General features: G+C 35.5%; 3 protein-coding genes across 3 annotated transcripts; 1 reads left to right on the top strand and 2 right to left on the bottom strand.

The window, feature by feature from the left end:
- Positions 1–687: 687 nt before the first annotated feature.
- On the bottom strand, positions 688–1,973 carry CABS01_10666 (uncharacterized protein; the record flags this gene model as incomplete). The annotated part of the gene is made up of 3 exons (XM_060544021.1): positions 688–1,199; positions 1,262–1,822; positions 1,934–1,973. 3 exons carry the CDS (start codon positions 1,971–1,973, stop codon positions 688–690), a joined length of 1,113 nt encoding a protein of 370 aa, XP_060398745.1.
- An 820-nt stretch (positions 1,974–2,793) lies between these two features.
- CABS01_10665 (methyltransferase domain-containing protein) lies at positions 2,794–4,014 on the bottom strand (the record flags this gene model as incomplete). Its single annotated transcript, XM_060544020.1, has 1 exon — positions 2,794–4,014. The coding sequence occupies one exon, from the start codon at positions 4,012–4,014 to the stop codon at positions 2,794–2,796; it is 1,221 nt and encodes a 406-aa protein (XP_060398744.1).
- Positions 4,015–8,530: 4,516 nt separating this feature from the next.
- On the top strand, positions 8,531–18,476 carry CABS01_10664 (uncharacterized protein; the record flags this gene model as incomplete). The annotated part of the gene is made up of 2 exons (XM_060544019.1): positions 8,531–8,714; positions 18,460–18,476. 2 exons carry the CDS (start codon positions 8,531–8,533, stop codon positions 18,474–18,476), a joined length of 201 nt encoding a protein of 66 aa, XP_060398743.1.
- Positions 18,477–21,582: the final 3,106 nt, after the last annotated feature.

Genomic DNA, 21,582 nt, shown 5'->3' with positions numbered 1-21,582 from the left:
TTGATATCTTTAATCAGCCCATAGGGCGCTTAAGGTCGGTCGGCAAACAAGCGCTAGCGCCGGTGAAGAAAATTCTTCCAACCGCCCAGTGAGCTAAATACGCTGATGCACACCCCCAGAGACTGTTGCTTTGTCCGAGTTGGCACGGTGGCGCAATGACGTGGTTGATAACATCCTACGCATGGCTGTTCTTGGTAAAGGAATCCTGATTGTGCCATCAGCCACTGCGGAGGTGCGCAAGCAAAATGCTGAAAGCTCAATGCTCTGTGAGAAGATTTGGAAGGTTTGGTAGATCTTCAGCGCACTGCCATTCTGTTCATACGCAAGCAGAAACCTGGTTCATCGCGTTTGGTGAACATCTCATCTTCTGATTGCCGAGCACAGGATGCTCTAGTACTTTGTCATCGTGAACACCAGTGGCACGCCGCGTGATAGCACAACGAGAAGCGGACGACGAGAGTAGAAGTGGAAGTTTGCAGAAACTTCGTTATCAGTCAACGAACAGCTAGATTGTCCTTTTCTACGCTGCCGACTTTGTTCCTTGAAAGTGATCGAGGCGGCTGCGACTTGCACAACAAACCAGTGCTCAACGCGCTCCTTGAACACATGGATTGATTGCCAGTCCAGTCCTTGCAAAACGCCGGGAAACTGCTTGCCTCTGCAGGCATTGCTAGAGAGCGATCCCAATCACTCTTCCTTCTCATCCTCATCGTCATACCTACCCAACCGTCCAAGCGGGCTCACCATGAAAACATCCTCCCATCTGCCGCTAGCAGCCTTCCCATCCCAGTCTCCACCACTGTACAGAGGTAGACGTAATTTGCCTGTGCAGTGCTCGTCGATGAAGCGGCAGACCTTCTGCATATCGCCCACAGTGAAGTCATCCATGAACCACAGCATTGTGCGGGGGACGTCTGCAGGGCTCAGGCGCTCAGCGTCGACAGATGCTGTGGGTTCAATGGAGGCTCCTCGCGTATTCTTCCGTCGGGGCAGAGATTGTGATGGTGCAGGAGATGCACCGACTTTCTTGCTATCATCGTTCGGTATCTTGGATTGCTTTCGGATCGAAACAGTTGCTCTGGGGGTCGATAGCGACTGGGGGTCGTCTTGGGGGATTTTCGATTGTCTTCGCTTGGATGCTGACGTCGAGGATCTGGGCAGGGAAGCTTTTGTGGCTGGTGTTGATTCATGTCTCGATGCTAGGCTTTGAGTCAGCCAAGGATTGATCAACCATCGTCGGTTGGGAACAGGAAGGGCTTACAGCGTCGTCGTTTGTCGCTGGTAATTTCAGAAGGCTCGACCAGACTATCCCTCTTCCTCTTCGCTGAGTGTCTTGCGGCGGCAGGAGTTGTGACTTGAGGCTTGGGCTCATTTGGTTGACCCTCTTCCTCGCCACTTGCATCCCCTCGCGCCGTGGGCCCGAGTAGCGCAGCATTTACACTCTCATCGTTTACGTACCCGCAGTAGTCTGTCAACACGTCCGGCGCATCAGCGCGCATTTTCACGACTGGCTCCCAAGAAACATCCTCTCCCTCGCTCGTATACCCAAGCCATTGCACTAGTACTTGCCATTGGCCCCGAACACGTCGGTGGCGTAGCAGACGAAAGGGATGGTAAAGCTCTCCGATTCCTAGAACATCTTGGCGCGTCTTGCCCGGAAAGCTGGCCCAGTAGTCGCATAGCAATGTCGGTTGATGCTCCTGGACATCCCATTCGGAAACATCTAGGCGGGAGCCTTTGGCGAGAACGGTAAGGGTCACGAGCGCGGTCTCGGGATCAAGGGTATGCGCTACGATTTTACTGATCGCGTCATAGGGAATGTCTGCTCGAGGTTTTGGGCGTCAATGAGGGCGCAATAGAATGGGAATGGGAGCGCATGGGGAATATGAGAGAGCTAGGCAGAGAGACTTTGGTAGTTGGAAATTCTTCTTACCTTGCTTCGCAAGCTTCGACGAGGGTCTACCTCGAGGCATGGCTACAGGCGGAGAAGAATTTGAATGCTAGTATTGAGGGCAGACACAAGCAAAGAACGGAGTCGTGATCGGAGAGCAAGCAGGATGCTGCGGGAAAGTTGCGCTGTCAATGAGTTGATCGCGTGTGGGACGCGTTCGCGTCTGGCAAGGTAAGGTAAGGTAAGGTAGCACTGCGTCAATAATTTTTCTGGGTCCGGGGGCCCGGCTCCGATGTGGACCCCTCTTGCTGCCCCCGATCTCTGCGGCCGCTCTGCGAATTTCCCCTCCCAGTCCGCAGTGATGGCCGTTCTTAGAATGAAGTTCTCCATGGGGTACAGGTAGTTAGCAGGTTTCTACCGGTGCATGGGTCAGAATTGGTCTGGTTCGGCATGGGCCTGGGGTCGTTACTCGCTGCGATACCGGCGTGACGGTGTGGTCAAGGGCCGAACCCCGCAACACGGCATCAGTCCCGGGGAAGAACAATCTCGACTAGAGGCATCGTTGCATGTAATTGAAATAGAGATGATCTGCAGAACCAGGCAATTCCGAGTTACCTCGTCAAGAATATTCACTTTGAAGCCTCAGGCCGGCCCAGCTTTCGTAGGTGAGCTGCAAATGACTTGTGAACGTTGATGTATGCATATATACATAATAATCTATCTATACTCTACGCGAGGGCGGACATCTGCAATTTGTATGCTGATATGTATGCACTCGCCGTGCAGACTGTCTATGATGCTCGCCTCCTTTGTTTATCATCTATCTATGTAGTCTCTATGATCTATTGGAGGAGAATGTCGTGTGTCTCGTCTGATCGCGCCAGGCCCATCTATTTCATCGTCTATTCGTAGGCCCATCCAATTCGGAGAAGCTTGTAGCCACTCTCATCCCCTCGTCCCACTCCGCTCCGTTTAAGCAGTTCTTCTGATTGCAGGATGGCAAGCCTCTTGCCGTCTGACCGCTTGGGGCTGTCGCCAGCCGTGAAGGCAGACTCTACGCTGTCGCTGACGCCGTTGAAACGGCCATTGCGCCGCACTGTGACCAGGAGCCAGAAGACGCCAGAATCTGCGAGTAGACAAGTCGCACAGTCACGCAGCCAGAAAGCGTGCTCCGGCGCGTAGATGACGTCGGTCGCGATGATGATGTCGGCGGGAACATGGAGCGGTGCATCCAGGACAGGTGCTGCCCAGTCGAGAGCGGCGGTCTGTACGTGGGCGGGATTGGCTGTCGCGAAGTTGAGGGCAACATTGGCGCGTAAGTTCTCAAGCACAGCCGGGTGGTAATCAGTTGCCACGATGGTCGGACTAGATGCTCCCAAGTGAGGCAGCGTTTTGCCGAGCATGAGACTCACAAGCCCCGTGCCGGCGCCGAGTTCAATGATGCGCGGCGAAATACCCAGTCCAGGTTGGGAAAGACCAAAGCGCTCCGGCGAGGCACACATGATGTCCGACAGGACGATGGAGGCGCCCCAGCTCTGGAGACCGACATCGTCCGGGTCAGCCGAGTTTGTACCCGCTAACCTGTCGTTGAGTCGGATGGTGACTGGAACACTTGCTGATGGTGGTTTGGGGAGCGAGAGTTGGAATGCGAAATCGCGCGTGTAATCCTGATCCTTCTCGGCCGAGGCATCATCGTCTGGTGGGGCGGCGAAGAATGATTCGAGGATGCAAGAGGCCTGGTCCAGTGCGTTTTGACAAGCGTCCTGGGATTTAAAGCAAGAAAGAGTCTCGGCTCTGGCGATTAAGCCAGTCAACCAGCGCTCGGCGCAATTGCGCTCAAAGACGTCGACTTTGAGAGCGGCTATGTGGTGGTCTAGGCCGTCAATCTCCTCATGATCGTCGTCTGTCTCCGACACGTAGCCAGAGTCGGCGAGAGATGAATCGTGATGAGCAAACTTTTGCGTCTCGGGGCTAAGCTGAAAGGCGACGGACACGGCCAAGGGGCAGTAGATGACGGAGAGGTTCTGTAGGGCGGCGGCGACATCGGCTTCGGTGAGCTGGTTCAAAGTGCGCAAAGGCGGAAGACTGCTTGAGGGCGGCAGCGGATGCGCAGCGGGGCTCATGGGTCGCGACTCGCCTCACTACGCGGAGGCTGCAAGCGAGAATTGTGCTACTCGACAATACTTCATGGACGGAGAGAAGCACAGGTAGGGCGTGGGTTCGTGGAGAAGCATCAAATCGCGAATGAGTTTGTATCCCTCATGGTTTGAGATGAGGCAACCTGGGGGAGGTCTTTGCTTGATGAAAAAGGATAACGACTGCAGGGTTCCGAGTCCCCTATCTTAGCGTGTCTGACACGAGCATGGCAGACCCGCTTTTGCCTAAATGAGGGCATCGTGAAAAATTGTTTTAGTAGCCCTATCCTTGGACTGTTAGACCTTGCCACCTTGGGAATCGGGACCGGGCAGCTGGAGAAGAACTTAGCGGTAGCCTCAGGTTAGACCGGTAGGTAGGTGGGTCGGGGCCCTCTGTTCCGGCGATTCCCGTCAAGGAACAATCTCCCGGCTACCTCCATGAGGTAATCAAAGAGAATCCAAATCGTACCCCAGATCAGCCCGCCCCATATGCACTGAGAAATGCCGGAAATCACTCCTATGATAAGAGTGCTGGCAAATACCGCAGTGAAGGAGTATGGTGTTTTCGACGCCGCCCGTCCAGACCTGCCAACCACCCGCCCATTGCCCTGGGGGAGAAAACCATGAAAGGCGGCAATTTCCATTTCCTCCAAACAAGTCCCTTTGCACGTGACGAGTCAGGACCCCAGACCCACCTGTCTCACATACCTTGCTATGTATTTGCACACCCCAGAGGCTCAGTCCAAGTCCACGCATCCACCAATTAGCACCTCATTATCCAATTTGAGACTGGTTGGCTGGATGCCTATCTTGACCCAACTTGACGACGTTTTCATGGGGCCGGAAGGGACCGAGCCTAGCTGCCGAGGCACGGAGTACGTAGACAGCGCCCGATCACAGCTCCGTCCAAACCGTCAGCTTTTCTATCATGAAGACCGTCCAGTGACCTAGCCTACCACTGCCATTTTCTCCAGCTTCGCAGTGCTAGACCCCGATAGATCGAGTCCATAGTCTCTCTGCTTCGGATACCAACCTTGACGCAAAGCTCAAGTCTAGAGTTTCTAGGCCACTCCTTTTGACATGCAGAAAGGGGTTCCTAAACAGGGTCTTGATGTTGCAGGGCTGCTCACACCCTTTCTCCCGCGCCCGGCAATCCATCATACCTCACCCCACAAAAGTGATTATCTTGCAAGGATACAATGGATACCCGACTATCCTACGTTCAATATATCTTTCCCCAACTAGCTGATTACAAGCATAGTAATGCCGGTATCTGATGTGGCACACTCTGGATCCAATTACGGTAATTGAAGCACGTTGAGCGCGCGTCCCTTTTGGACGCGTTCATGGCGCAATATCGTCAATGACCGTCCTACAGTGAGACTTCACCTCCATCCTGATTTCTATTTCTTTAAAAGCATCGTTAATCGCCATCCGTACCTTGTTCTTATTCTTCAAACCATAGTTCATCCATCTCTTACCTTCTTATTCCGACATCTTTACCATGGGACGCGGAAGGCGTGCGTCGCCTCCGAAACTCCCACCACGGTCTCTTTCGCTTACTCCAGATTCCAATGTCCCCTCAACTTCCAAAGCTTCAAACCCGCATAAGACCATCAAAAGATGTTCCAACACTATGTTCGAGCTTTGGTGTTGCTCTAGGAAGAGGGCTTTCAGGGCGTGGCTTCAATTGGTTCTTGGGAATTCCTCCTCGAGCGGAAGTTCTTACAGACCCGCAAAGAGGACGCTAAATGGATGCATACTCTGCCAGAAGAGACCTACCAAAGCTGTATATGCCCTTCGTTCGACTTACCATCTATAAGTGTGTGAATACTAACATAAGTACGACGCCAAAAAGGGGTACGTTGAAACGAGACCGGTCTTTCCAGGGGTGAGGAAGAAGGAAGCAAAGAGGCAATATGGCCATCGACTGGCCATTGTTGCTTTCCATCGAAGGGCTACCAAAGACCGTCTATTGGAGGGGTTGGACGTAAGCCACCTATGTGGACAAACTAACTGTATCAACCCTGGGCATTTGGTTGTCGAGTCGAACGCTGACAATCATGCGAGGAAACGGTGCCGCGCTGCTGTAAGTATTCACTAATTTTATTTTGTCTTCATTTGGTCTCGAAAGTTGATCATAAGTCAGCTTACATTCACTATTATCGGAGACAAGGCACGCAGGAAAAGCTGGAAAGGCTGGAAAGGCTGGGAAGGCTGGCAAACCCGGGAAGGGAGAAAAGGCTGGAGGGGCTGGAAAGGGTGGGAAAGGAAAGGGAAGGAGGCTTCCGATGTCAAGCCCAAGTTTGAAGCAGCCTCGACTTTCGCCTGTACCCATGAACCAAGATGTGTGAAGTTCGTGGAGGAAGAGTATATGGATTAGTTGCTGGAGTCTGGCGGTCACCGCTTTCACTTTTTGCACATGCAAGTTGCATCTTCCTTTGTACAACAAGGTAATATAGGGTAGTGGTTCCATTAGCGTAGAGATGGCTCAATTTGGGAAAGACCTGAAAAGTGTATAGAGATTAAGCTTCCTAGTTCCGAGAGCGCAAATATTACTGAGACTTGATGATCAGCAATGGCTGGAAGTCGGCACCGCACATACTGTTTGCAGGCAAGCGGCGTAGTGGCGTAGCTACTAGAACGAACTGTTAAGGCTTTATCATCCTTTCTTTATTGCACCGAGTTTGGGAAGGCAGATAGTATCCTAGTACTACTTGAGTCAATTCCGAGACCGGTTGTGCATAACAGTGAATCTGAGATTCAAGAATGAGGAGCTGGAAGCAGAATTGGACTTCAAGTTGACCATTCTCATGTGGTATCATCATCATGCGTTTGCAGGAGGGAACATTGCCTTTGGCTGGAGTTTGAACGTGCTTGAGACATGTATATTAAGTCATAGGCCTTGTCATCCTTCTAGTAGCTAGCATGAGCGTTGGCCTATCCAACGTATGCGACGAAAGACTTCACCTTCCCTCAATATTAAAGTTCATTCCAGCCCTTGACTACGTGGAGAGGAAGCACGATCAACTTCTATTCAAAGATTTAGCCAGAAAAGCGTCTTAGAATTTGCCGTACGATCGCAATAGGAGCATTGATATGGATTGTAGAGAACGATTGTATTAAAAAAAATTTGCAAGCCGGTGTACATCGCGGTGATTATGTGGCCGGATCACGCAATATGCTATGAGTCCACGGACGGTTGAAGCCATCGCGACAGACTTTGGGTATTAATGCGAACTTTTGAGTTATTGCGTGACAGCATATCGGGGCAACAACATCCACCAGAACAGGAGTGTTGGCATATGATGCCTGATAATAACAAGAATTGTCCTGAGCTATGTGATGTGCGGCACGACCCATCAATACGAGACCAGGAAGAACATGGAGGTAGGACATTCGGATGACGAAGTGGCGAGTCTCTATGGAGTCTGTCCCTGGACCCTGTTAATTGTTGTACCTAGATTACCAAAGCTACCGAGGAATCAAATGTGAGATGTGCGGTATCAGTTTGGCTAGGAAGAAACCATGCGTTTGGAGCTCGGCTTCGTCCGATAGAAAGACTTCATAAGGTATCTAAAGTGAATGTCGAGAGCCAAACGCGAGTGACTAAGCACGCTTGATGACAGTCACTTAGGAAGTCTTTTCACCTAAAAGAAGTGTACTGCAAACGAAAGACTCGGTCTAGTGGCAGACTGAAGTCAAAAGACGAGTGCTGAACGCGTTGCTGAGCACGTGCTCGCGAGGCAAAATGACGGGGCATCAGATTTTGGGTTTAACAGACGAAGCTTCAGCTCAGATGACCACCAATTTGCTTTAACGAGGCGCGACATCAAACCAGTTCCGTTTGGAATCCAGGCCGAGCGGCGACGAAAGATGTTAATATCACAAGCTTAATCTGCGTGTGTTTGAGAACGTGGATCTAGAGCAGGCGCGTCAGACGGAAGTTCAGAAACCCAACAACCCCCAGAACTCAATTCCAGAAGCCATCAAGTACCGTACCTTACAAACATGCAAAAGCACTCGGTATATCTCATCACTTTAGATATATGTGCCGAGCCTGGCCGTGGACTGCGAAGGTGGTGCTGCACGTGTGTAAAATATGTCGTGTCGTTGGGAAAGCAGCATGGGCTTTCAAGAGTCTCTACGAGCGTACCGTAAAGAATAAGTGATGTGTTTGTAGGAAATATAGCTCCTTCAAGCGATCATTTGTCCATCATTCTTCGCACGACTCAGCAAGGATACCGCGGCGTTTCGCAGCCCTGGGCATACTTCAGGCTATAGTTTACTTTCATGATAAAGGTCAACGAAACAAGGAAGCCCGGATGATACCCGATCGCCTTTGGACACAGGCGGTTTCCATGGTTCAAGGGAGGAAAGCAGGGCTGATAGATTTGTCGACGTCGTTCAGTATTTAAACCCCATTCCTCACTGATGGTGCTCCTGATGTGTCTGCATGCCTTACACAAGTGCCAGATCGAACTACACAATTGTTTCAATCACAATGGGCTTTATGAAATCATCTCTGGCGTGTCTAGGGGCACTTGCCGTCCTGATCATCGCTACCCCTATAGACAAAACTTCAACCCCAGCTATCTCTGCTCGTGCTGAGGCTACCGTCTTTATGTGTGACGACACCCGCTTCAGAGGCCGCTGCCGAACCGACGTCCTTCAGACAGGATCCTGCTGTGAGTTCCGCTCCCACACTAAGCCCTTATCTCGATGCTTAATCGGTCGCTATAAGCATTTTACTTACAGAGGAGCTATGCATAGATAATGTCCCGGAGAGTTTCGTTGACCGCATCAGCTCTATTCGTAATAATGATAGGAACAAAGATACTTGCACTTGGTATCGGTAAGTGTAAACCTTGAGAACAGAATTGTTACTTGGAACCTTCTTGACTAAGAAGGACATTTCTTAAATATAGGGAGCGGCAATGTCGAGGGGAGTCCTATAGTAACCAGGATGATAATAATTTAGCTGATGGTAATGGCCGCTTTAACGATGCTATCCGAAGTTATGAGTGCAAGAGAAAGTAAAAAATACTAAATAGTAATAAAAATACGTATTATTATTTCTTAATAGTAATTTATTATTATTAAAGCCTATAGTTAAGTAAAAAGAAAAGAAATCTTTTTATTTAATTATAATATTAAGATCTATTATTAATTTAACTTTCCTTATTATAAGTTTAAAAGAACGCTTTTATAATATTATAATATTATTACTTTTCTTTCTAGGCTATGAGTAGAACATCGAGTCTAAGATAATTATATTATATAGAAAATTATAAAATATAATATAATAGCTTTTTTTTACTTAATAAATATAAAGAATTAAATGTAAAGTAATTAAGCGATTAAAAAACGAATTCTGTAATTTAATATGTTATTAAAATTTATAATGTATAACTTAAGTTAACCCGCTCAATAAGCAATAATAATTATAATATTTTAAATATATTAATATATTTAATACTATGTATCTTTTTACAAGAAAAATCTTATAAAATGCGTTAAATAATAATAAATAAGAAAAGAAAACTTAGCATATTAAGATAACGGGTCCCGTTTCTAAAGTATATATATTTTATATATTTAAAATATAAACTTTATGAAAACAATATATAATGTAAGTCTAGTATAATAGTTATTTATTTTTTATTTTTACTTTTACTAGCTACTCGGGCGATTCTCGATATCGGTTACATAGTATTAATACATAGTATTAGTAGATACTCCTACTGTCTCATTAGACTATTTTTTTTTAGATTTTCTACTTTTTTAAACTTTCCCTCTTATAAAGTTTATAATTCCGGATTAATAGTGAAGTATAATAGTTATAAAGAGGTAATAAGGGACACTTTTATAAGAAAAATAATTATATATAAAAGAAGGTTATAAATTTTAAAAGAAATATAATTAAATTATTTAGACCTAATTTATATAGTGGTTTTTTTTCCGGCTTTATAGGTATAAAAGATCGACCGTAACGGGATTACGCTTTTAAAAGAAATTATATAATACGGTATATTTTTTTAAACTTAATTTATATACTAGTTCTTTTCCGGCTTTATAAGTATAAAAGATCGACCTTAATAAGATTACGTTTTTAAAAGAAATTATATAATATAGTATACTTTTTAACTATATAATACGCACAATATATCCTAAATACGCGCTTAACGTAATATAGTGATTTTAATACGAAAACTACTATTTAATTCGGGATAAGTAAGCTACCCTACTACTTACTAACGATAGGCTAAGTAATATACTTACGTAGTAGCGCTAATTAAAAAGGTTAATAATAGAGGTCGGCCGTAATAATTAGCCGTAATAATTAGCTATAATAGTTAGAGGCGGCCCTTAATTATAAAAGTTCTAAACTTTAATAATAATATAAAGGTTTTTAAAAAAAAGGCTAAATAGGCTAATATTTACTACTCTTCGTACTAGAGCTTATAAAGATTCTTTTTATTCTTATTACTTTTAATATTACCTAAAGCTACTCTCTATTTAAACTAAATAAATCTACTAAATAAATTTATTAAATAAATTTACTAAATACATTTACTAAATAAATTTACTAAATAAATCTACTAAATAAACTTATTAATATATAAACTACTACCTTAATAAGAACCTACTCTACTCCTAGTATATAGTTAGTAATTAGTGGGCTAAAAATACTTATTAATAAGTTTACCCCTCTCGGGCTAAGCGCCCTTAGCTAGCTCGACGCTATAGCTATTATAATTAATATAAGCATACTCGAGGATTAGTAAAATACCTTTTAGTAGTATAGAATTTAGCTAAGTAATAATACGAACGCTATAAATAACTAGGCTAATACGGATATTAAAATCCGGTATATTAACGCTAGCTTAGTTATAATAGCTATAATAAATAAGCTAGAGGTATATAAGGTTAAAGTAATAAGCTAGTACTTTAAATAGCTCTTACGGGACCCCCCGGGTAATAATAATACTTATATAAAAAGATAAATTATAATAAACCTAGCTATTTACGTAAGCTAGTATTAAGAGGTCCTGTGCGCGTTAAAGTAGGTAAAGCTCGCTTTATAAGCGGGTAATAGAAAGTTAAGAGTTTTAGTTAGTAGTTAGGTATAGACCGTATTATACCTAGTTTTCCTTAATACGTAATACACGGTACGGCCCCGGCGGATTACTCTATTAGGGAGTTAAACTTAATTTATAATTATAAAGTTTTAAAAAAAAAACGTTAATAAGAATAGGTTATTAAAATAATAAGAACTATATAGAACCTTTTCCTATTTTGGTTTTTTAAGTTCTTATTAAAATTATTTATTATTATTATTAAAATCTATATTAAAAACCGTTTTACTTAGGCTTATACCCTAAGCTTCGTTACTAACTTCTACGTCTACTTACTCCTTAGTATATTATTTTTATACTAAGAACGAAATATAAATAAGTCGCTTAAGTACTATTTATTTTTAAAGCTAGTATATTTAATAAATAAGTTATTATATAATCTTTAGTAAATTCTAACTTCTATAACTACTATTTTATTATTAAAATATACTAATACTTTTTATAGTATTTAATAAGCGACTACTTTAGTACCTTAACCTCGCGTTTAGTTTATTTCGTATTACTAATTTTATTTATTAAAAATAGCTTATTAATATTAATATATTTAAATACTTATATTTAACTAAGTAATAAGGGCTTTTTATATATTTAAAGTTTAAAAATAAATAAAAGTAGAAAATAGCCCCTAAGTCCTTAATTATTTATTTTATTTTATAAAACTAAGCTTAATATTACTATTCTAAAAGAAACTTTAGTAAAAACTAGCTATTAAAAAGTTCGATTAGTTTTTTACCCCTATATATATATTTAACGATCGATTTATATATTAAAATTACTACGAGCCTTTACTAAAGTTTCCTTTAGCTTTACCTTATATACGTATAATTTATTTTTTTTAAATCTAACCTTATATACTTTTATTTAAATCTATTTAAAAATATTAAGACTAGTTAATAATATATTAAAGCTCTTATTTATATTTATTCTTATTATATATAGGGGTTTAATACCTAAATACTCGTATATAAAGTTAACTTTTTAATTTATATTTTAAAACGGGTTATTAATAATTATTATACTAATATCTTTATAAAACGCGTACTTTAGCCCGCTAAAAGGTATTATATAATAAACTATAATACTCCCCGAGAGGAGCTACGTTCCTAAAGCTTTTATTTTTAATAATAAGCTAATATTAACTTATATTAATAAAATACTTTAATTACGAGAGTTAGGTAATTTACTAAATATAAATCTAGTTATAAACGCTTTTTTTTAATAATTTTACGTACTATTTAACCCTCTTTTTAAAGTATTTTTTATTTTTTAATTACTTTATTTATATACTATCGGTCTTTAGCTAATATTTAGTTTTAAAAAAATATACTTTTTATTTAGAATAGTATTTTTAAACTATTTAACTTATTAAAAAAGCTTTATAAAAGCTTAGTATTTAACTATACGGGGCTCTTACTCTTTATAACGTCCTATTTTAAAAAACTTAAAAAGTACTATATTAAAAGTATTTTTTATAAATTATAATTTAAGCTTAGGGCTAGATTTTAAATTTAAACTATTATTATTTTATTTATAATTATTAGGGTAATCCTTATTAATTTCTTTTCTTTTATTTATTAATATACTTAAATTTAATAAGTATTTTTATTTAATCTAAAGTTAATTTATAAAGAATTTAGGGGTTTTATAATAAGAGTCCATCTAGATCTTAGTATAAAACGTTAATTATTATATAAAAAAGGCTCTAAGAGGGTCCGTTATTATTTTTAAAAGCCTATATATACCGTGGGGCCCTAAAACTAAGTAGTATTTAAAGGTTAAAATAACGCTCGAATAAGTATACTTATTAAAATATTAATAAGTATAATATACGTTTAAAAATTTAATAATTTACTAAATTTTATAATTTATATTATTTATTATATTTTATTACGTTCTTTATTAATACTAAAACTAAGAGATCCGTTATTAAAAGTTTTAATTATTTACTTATACTATTTAAAAAAGATATTATATAAATAGAGTTTAGTTTTTTTTAATAAGCGCCCCGTCCTTATAATAAGGCTAGTATTAAAAAAAGAGGCTTATAAAAGGCTTTTTTTATTTATTAAAATAATAGTTAAGTATATTTATAAAAAGTTATAGAGCGGTAATTTAGTAATAATCCATCCGTTAGTTTACTAACAAAGACTTTATTACGACATTTATTTTTTTTAAATAACTAAGTTTAGATAACTTTTTAACCTTAAGTAGTAATTATTTACTTTTTTAAATTAATTTAAAAGCCTTACTAAGCTATTTAATTAATAATAATAATAGGTAATATATATAAAAAGTAAGGACGTAATTAATATAAGCTAATAACTTATGCTTATTAAAAATTCCTTATTAAAAAATAATAATTATAATACTTTATCCTTAGTATAACGGAGTTTAATAAAATTACTTAGGCTTTTTATAAAAAAAAAACTCGCTAGTTTTATTAATATAATACGTATATAACTTAGAATATTTAAGGGTATTATAAACTTATTATTATTTTAAACTTTTATTAGCTTAAGTATTATAGCGCTAGGTACCGGGCCCCTTAGTACCTAGGCCTTAAGTACCTAACGGACCCCTTATAAGTTATATAACTACTAAACCGCTAGGCTTAAAAGCCTAGCGCCCTAGATTCTACTTACTAATTTACTTTTTCCCTTTTTATATTAAGTTATATTTATTAAGTTAATATAGTAGCGTTTTAACCTACCTCGAGTTTTTTTTTATAATACTACTTAACGTTTATTATAATTCTTTTTTTAAAATAAAATAATAATATTTTAACCTATTTAATCCGCTATAACGAATAGCTACTCTTATTAAAAAAAAGCGTAATACTAAGTAATAGTTAACTGATTAACTATATAAAGTAATTAATACCCCCTAAATATATACCCCCTTTATTAAATACTATAGTCCGAAATAAGAACTAAGGAGGGTAAATATCTCTTTATACTAATAATTTTTAATAAAGTTACTATTTATATAAATAGTACTAGAGTATTATAAGTACTAATAAGAATACTAAACTCCTTATATTTAACCCCGAGGTCGACCTTTTTAACTAGCCCGTAAAATAACTTTTACCCTCTATTACGTAAGCCGATTAATTTAAGTACCTCTATCGCGTTAATAACGAGCTTACGTCCCCTATTTAAATTCGTAATAAGGGTCTCTTTAATAATACTAAGTAATACGACGCTAATTTTAAGTTTATTTAGGACTTATATAATTAAAATAAGGGCGTTACCCTCTAAGCTTAGGTTAAGAACTAACTAAAAATACGTATTACTTAGTACTATTTTAAATAAGTACTTATTTTTATAATTAGCTAGCTAAGTAATAATACTAAGTAGTTTTACGAAATAATTAAAGAAAATATTAAGGTTATACGTACTATTATTATAGAGCGTTAGAATATTAAAAAATAGTTAGACCGCGCTTTTTATATTAATACTACGCTTAGCGAGCACGTTAAGTAATTAAAAAACGGCTCTATAGCTAGTATTAATAATAACGAGTATAGAGGTAATACTTATTATATATTAAAATAGCGCTTTACTAAACTCGAAGTATAAGGTAATTATAAAAATATATTAACCTCGGTATACTAGCCCTTTTATAAATTTAAAATACTTAATATCTTTATTTTTATAAATAATAATAATAATAAGGGGCTAAAGTTCCCTTATTAGCTTTAGTATATTACGAAGTGCTTCGAAAATGCGAACTTTAATACTAACGGATATTATTTAGAGTACGTTATTAATAAAGTTAGCGGTATTATAATAAAGTTTATTTACTTTATATTAATTTCTAACGAGATTACTATAATAAACTAGTTATTATATAAGCTTAAATTAGCTTATATTAGCCCTACTATAATAAATAACGCTAACTAAAAACTAAACGCCCTTTTTATTATTTTTAAAAACGTTTACTAAAAGCGCTCTATTTTTATAAAGCTCGCCCGCGTTAATAAGCTCCCTAAGTCTTAATAAAAACGCCGCTTTTATAATAAGCTCCTAATTTACTTCTAAAACTAAGCTATTTTAAAATACTTAAATAAAAACGCGACTTTTTAAAAATATACTAAGTACGTTACTTAGCTTATTAATATAATATAGCTCTTATTAATTAGTAATAAGGCTCCTAAGAATACTATACTTACTTATACTACCCTTATTAAAAAAAGAGGTAGAGGTAGTAGTACCGCTAAGTAGAGTACCTATAGCTAAATTATAAGCTATAAAACTATTTCTAAAGCTCTATATTAAAAGCTTAAAAATAGTAGTACTTACTTCGTTTATAGCGAGCCTAGTTACGTTTCTTAAGATTATTTTAAAAAGCTAAATACTATTATAATAGCTATAAACGCTACTAGCGAGTAGTACGTTTCGGATTTAAAAAACTAAGCCACTTAGTATAAATAACCTCTTAACTAGGGGATAAGTATAAAAATAGAAGATTAGTAATTTATTTAATAAACTTATAGAATTTATAAGGGGGTAGCTTCTCGAAATTAAGTTTATAATAATATTTAATAAATATAGAATTTATTTAAAAGCTTTACTTAATATAAGAGCTAATAAGTACGGATTTATAAATAACTACGTAACCTTATTATTATAAAATTCTATATAGCCCTATTTAGTAAATTATTATACCCTATCCCTATTACCGGATTTAATAGCGAGCGATTAGAAAACGTTAATATAGTATAAACTACTAATTTATATATTAACCGCCGGGTCCTCTTAAAAATACCCTTATTCTAACTTAATATAGGGCGCTATAACTTAATTTTAGGATAGAAATAGTTTAAGTACTATAGAGTTAACTTAAATATACACTATAGGTACCTAATATAACCTGAGGATCTACTATTATAAAATACCTCTTTTACTATTATTAGGGATATAGAGGACCTATATACCCCTAAAGTTATTAATATATAATACTAAATCGATATTAAGTAATAATAAGAAATATTTAAAATAGATATAGTACGGTATAACGAATAGTTATAAAAGAAGCGGGTACTACTTAAGCTTATTAAGATACTTTATTAACTATAGGGCTCGTAAAATTAATATATATAGCGGTTTAACGATACTAAAAATACTTAGAAAATAAATCGTATACTTATTAATATATTATTAACTTTTTTAAAAAAGACTAAACCTGTGTAAACTTTTATTTAGTATAAGGGAGCTAATACTACCTTTAATATCGCTTTTATTAGCGCCCTAGTATTTAAAACTAACCTAAAGCGCAAGGACGTTAAGCTAAGCTTTATATTATTATATAAGCTAAACTATATAATTAAAAATAAGTAAATAAAATAAGAGGACTCTTTAAAAAGCGATAATTAAAAAACCTAAGACCTTATTATTATAAAGCTTTTAGAGGTATTAAAGCCTTAGACTAACGTTTTTAATAAAATAGTAAATAATACGCTAGTATTATATTATAACTACGACTATAAAATAAAGCTTATAATAAGAGGCTAAGAGAAGCTTACTTATTACCACCTTTATAAGTAATTAGTACCCGAGCTAGAGGTAACTAGAGCTTACTTTTTAAAGCACCTTTATAAGGGATTTATTAAGCTTAGTAACGCGCCCTTTACGTCGCTTATACTATTTATTAAAAAATATAATAATAGCTTACGATTTTATATTAACTTTAAAAAGCTAAATAAAATTATAAAAAAGGATTAGTACCCCTTATTTTTAATTAATAAAATATTAATATAGCTAAGCCGAATTAAAGTATTTACTAAATTTAATATTAAATAAGCTTTTTACTATATCTACTTCGACCTTATTTTAAAAGACCTTACGACTTTTTATACCCGCTACGGGGTATATAAATATAAAGTACTACCCTTTAGCTTTTATAATAGGCTAATTACGTACTAGTAATATATAAATAACGTACTAATAGAGTATCTAAACGATTTTTATATTACGTATAAAAACGATATCCTAATTTTCTTAAATAACCCCCTATAGTATTACGAGTACGTTACGAAAGTACTAAATTATTTAAGAAAAACTAAATTATAAACTAATATTAAAAAGTACGAATTTAGTATTATTACTACGAAGTACTTAAGTTTCGTTATTAATACTAATAATATATAACTTAATAAAAATAAGGTCTTTATTATAAAGAATTAGAAGCCGCTTATATTATTTAAAAATATCTAATCGTTCTTTAGCTTTTATAATTTTTATAGAAAGTTTATAAAGGATTACGGGTACTTAGCTAAATTATTAACGAAGCTAATTAGTAAAGACGTACTTTTTTAATTTAATATTAATTATAATACTACGTTCGAAGCGCTAAAACTAGCCTTTATAATAGTGCTTATATTTTATTATTTTAGGCCCGAGCTATTTATATACTAAGAAATTGATACGTTAAACTTAGTATATACTAGAGCCCTAGTTTAATAATAAATAAATAATAGCTTATAATATTTCGTAGCGTTTTATTTAAAAACTATAAATAGCGCGGAGCTTAATTATATTATATATAATAAAGAGATATTAGTAATAATAGTTTACTTAGAGGAGTAGTATATAGAACTAGTTAGCTATTATTAAAAATTTAATATTATTATAAATTATTAGCTACTCCTATTTTTTATAATAAAACGTCTTTTTAACTTATAATAAGCCCGCTAAGCTAGCGCCCTAGCTAATTTTAATTTTTAAATTTAATATTACTTAGGGTAAGAAAATGTACTTACTAACGCTCTATTAAGAAAGAACGAGGATATTAGGACTTAATAAGTACTAAAAGAGGCTAACTAAACTTAGGTCCTACTATTATTAGAGCTATTATTACTAAATATTATTACTAAACTATAAGCGTTATTAAAGAACGTAGTATAGTAACCCGAGCTCGTAATTAGGGCCCTTATACTAAAGGACGAGTTTTAGGAGTACTTACTAATTAAAAAGGTATTAAAGCTTAACTATAACTTAATAATAGTATTACTTATTCTAATATAAACGTTAGTAACTAAGGGCTACGAGCGTTAAAAAATTTAGGATAATAGATTATTTATAATAAATAGTAAGCTCGTTATACTTAAGGAGGATAATTTACGTATTATAGCTATCCGAGAAGTATATAAATAGAGGCTCTTAGTATACCCGGGGCATAATAAAATAGTTAAAATAATTAAGTAACGGTATTACTAGCCTAGCCTTATAATAAATATATACTAATACGTTAGAAATTACTATATATACCGTCGTTCTTAAAAACCCTGCGATAGGCCCCTGGGGGAGCTAAGGCTTTTACTTATACCTAACTACCCGTAGTAATATATTTCGATAAATTTTATAATAGTACCCCTCGATTAAAAAGGCTACGATATAATATATATTATAATTAATAAACTAAATAAAAAAGCTATATTAGTACCCTATTATAAAATTACTACCGCGCGGGATATAAATAAAATATTTTATAAACGAGTATTACTAATTTTTAAACTACCTAAGACTATTATTTTTAACTACGGTCCGTAGTTTATATTAAATTTCTAAAGGGAACTATATAAGCTTTATAATATTAAGCTATAGTTATTAATAATAAACTATTTATAAATAGATAGTTAAATAAAGATCTTAAATTAGTATATCCTCTAGGAACTACGACCCCTAGTTAACTACTATTAAAATAATTAAAATAATATATTACTTATAATAAACTTTACTTACGTAGCCTAACTTAGTAAAACTACGGGGTTATTATTTTATAAGGTCAAATTCGGTTACTAACCTCAATTATTTTTTAACTAGGCTATTAAAACCTAACGCTTTAACTTAACTAAAAAAAAGCTTAATCGTACTAAGGTTTAGAAAATAGCCTAAGGTATTTATAAGACTTAGGAGATTATTAGAGGTAATATAGGGGTTACCTAAGCAAGATATTAAAAATATACTAACCGCTATTAATAGTTTAATAACTTAAAAATTAGTAATAGGGTATTTATAGACGTATTTTATTAAAAGACCTAAGATATTAATAAACTATAATAGCCCTAGGCTAGCCCCTAGCTTATTATTAATACTAACCTAGGTAATATATAGATTATAGAACTATTTATAAAGAGTAAAGCCTACCCGGTCTTCTATTTAAATAAGCTAAAAAAGGTTATAAAGGACCCCTTATTTAGATAATACTAAGACCCCCCGCTACCGATCTTTTATAGCTCTAACGAGCTTAAGTATAAGGTTTTATAAATAATTAAATTATAAGTATAGTACGGTAAGTTATAATACTAAGCTAATTAAAAAGGGTATAATAAGGACTTTATATAGTACGACGTAAAGAGCTTTTATTATATACTAGCGGCCTTATAAGTATTTTATAAATAATACCTAATTACTATAGGACTACTAAGGAACTTTATATTATAAATAGAAGTAGTAGCTAGTAATAGCCCGGCTTTATTATAAGCTAATAATAACGTAGTAACCGCCCTTATTATAAGTTTATAAGAGGTAATTATAAAAGATTAGAATAAGGAATTAAGTACTATAAATAGTGCTTTTTATACTAGAGGGGGGGGTAATATTACGGCGCTAAGTACCGGGCCCCTTAGTACCTAGGCTTTAAGTACTTAACGGACCCCCTATAGGTTATATAATTATTAAACCGCTAGGCTTAAAAGCTTAATACTCTAGATTCTACTTATTAATCTACTTTTTCTTTTTTTATATTAAGTTACGTTTATTAAGTTAATATAGTAGTATTCCGACCTATTTCGAGTTCTCTTTTATAATATAAGCTAATAATTTTTTTAAAAAGCTAATATATTATTAAAATAATACGGGCTATTTAATAAGTTAAGGTCTCGTTCGTTATTATAATTAAATAAATAAATTACTTTACTAACTAAGAACGGCTATATATTACTACTTATAAAAATAAAAAAGAGCTCTTAATTTATTAATTTTTATTATATTTAGATTTAATAAGTTTTTTGATATTAAGTTAAATTAAGCTATAGGCTCTACCCCTAGTAATACCCTTTTATTAATTCTTTTACGTTTTAGTTTTATAACTATACTCCCCCTAGAGCTTAAGTATTTTAATTTTTTATAAAGTACCGAACGAGTTAAAAAATAATATCGTCCGATCTCTAGTTAGTATAGTTTATAATTAAGATTATAACAGTATTTAATCATTTTTAAACTTAGATATATATAGCTTAATCTTTAAGATAAGTATATAACTACTAATAGAATTAACTAAGTAACTATTATAAGCCCGTAAGGGCTATTAGTACTACGAGTAGTAACTAAAAAAATTATATTATAAATTGAGCGGGCTACCGTTCTTAAAGATAGTACTCGTACTATAAAAGCGGCTTATTAACTAAACTAATTAGCGCCCCCATAACTTCTAACTTCTTACCCCTCGTTCCCTAAAGCCCCGTTCGCTATACTAAGTATAATTAAAGGGCCTTAAAAAAAGAGACTAACCCCGCTATTTTAACTATTTAGTATTTATAATAAGCATCTTTCTCTTAATACTTAATAAAAAATTAACTAGTAACTATCTATTTATAAAACCTATTTTTAAAAACTAAAGTACTAAAGCGCACTAATTTTATAAAAAAATATAAGTCTAGCGGTTTATTAAAGCGGCTATTATACTTATAAACAATTATAACTATAAGCTATTACTAACCGAGATATAATTATTTATAAAGCTAGTTAAGTAATTACGATATTATAATTTATAAAATACGGGACGTTTAATTACTATACTACTTTTTTATAACGTACTCGCTATTATTATTATATATTAAAGTAAAGTAGTCGCGCTATACTACTTATAAACCGTACTTACTCTCTTTTTATAAGCCCTACGGCGCTTTTTAAAAATTAACTCTACTATACTAAATTTTTTCTTAAAAAAACATTTTTTAAAAAAAGAATTTATATAAAAAAATAAAAAAATCGACTTACGCCCGCGCGCGCTAAATATAGGTCTATACGCATTTTTATAATATACTTAGCGCTTATTTATTACGCTATTATTATTACTAAGCTACTATAACCTCGCTAGCGCCGCTTAGTTAATTACGAACCTATTTTAAAATACCTAGTACTACCTTTTTTAAAATACTTAGTATAATACTTTTTATTATTAACTACGTATACCTACGCATACCTAGGTAACTTTTATACTATATAAAGTACTTTTTAAAATACTTAGTAATACCTATTTTAAGGTACTTAGGGCGGTTCTTAGGCATTTATAACGTCTACTCTAAAGCACCAATGGCCTAATTCTACATATTTAATATTATACTTTTAAAGAAACTCTCTTTTAAGCTTCCAATCTTATAATTAGCTCTATACTCTACTGATATTCAAAATAA

This window comes from Colletotrichum abscissum (assembly GCF_030869225.1).
Source record: "Colletotrichum abscissum strain IMI 504890 chromosome Unknown Scaffold_28.1, whole genome shotgun sequence".
Taxonomy (NCBI): Eukaryota; Fungi; Ascomycota; class Sordariomycetes; order Glomerellales; family Glomerellaceae; genus Colletotrichum; species Colletotrichum abscissum.
This window is presented reverse-complemented; position numbering and strand designations above follow the sequence as displayed.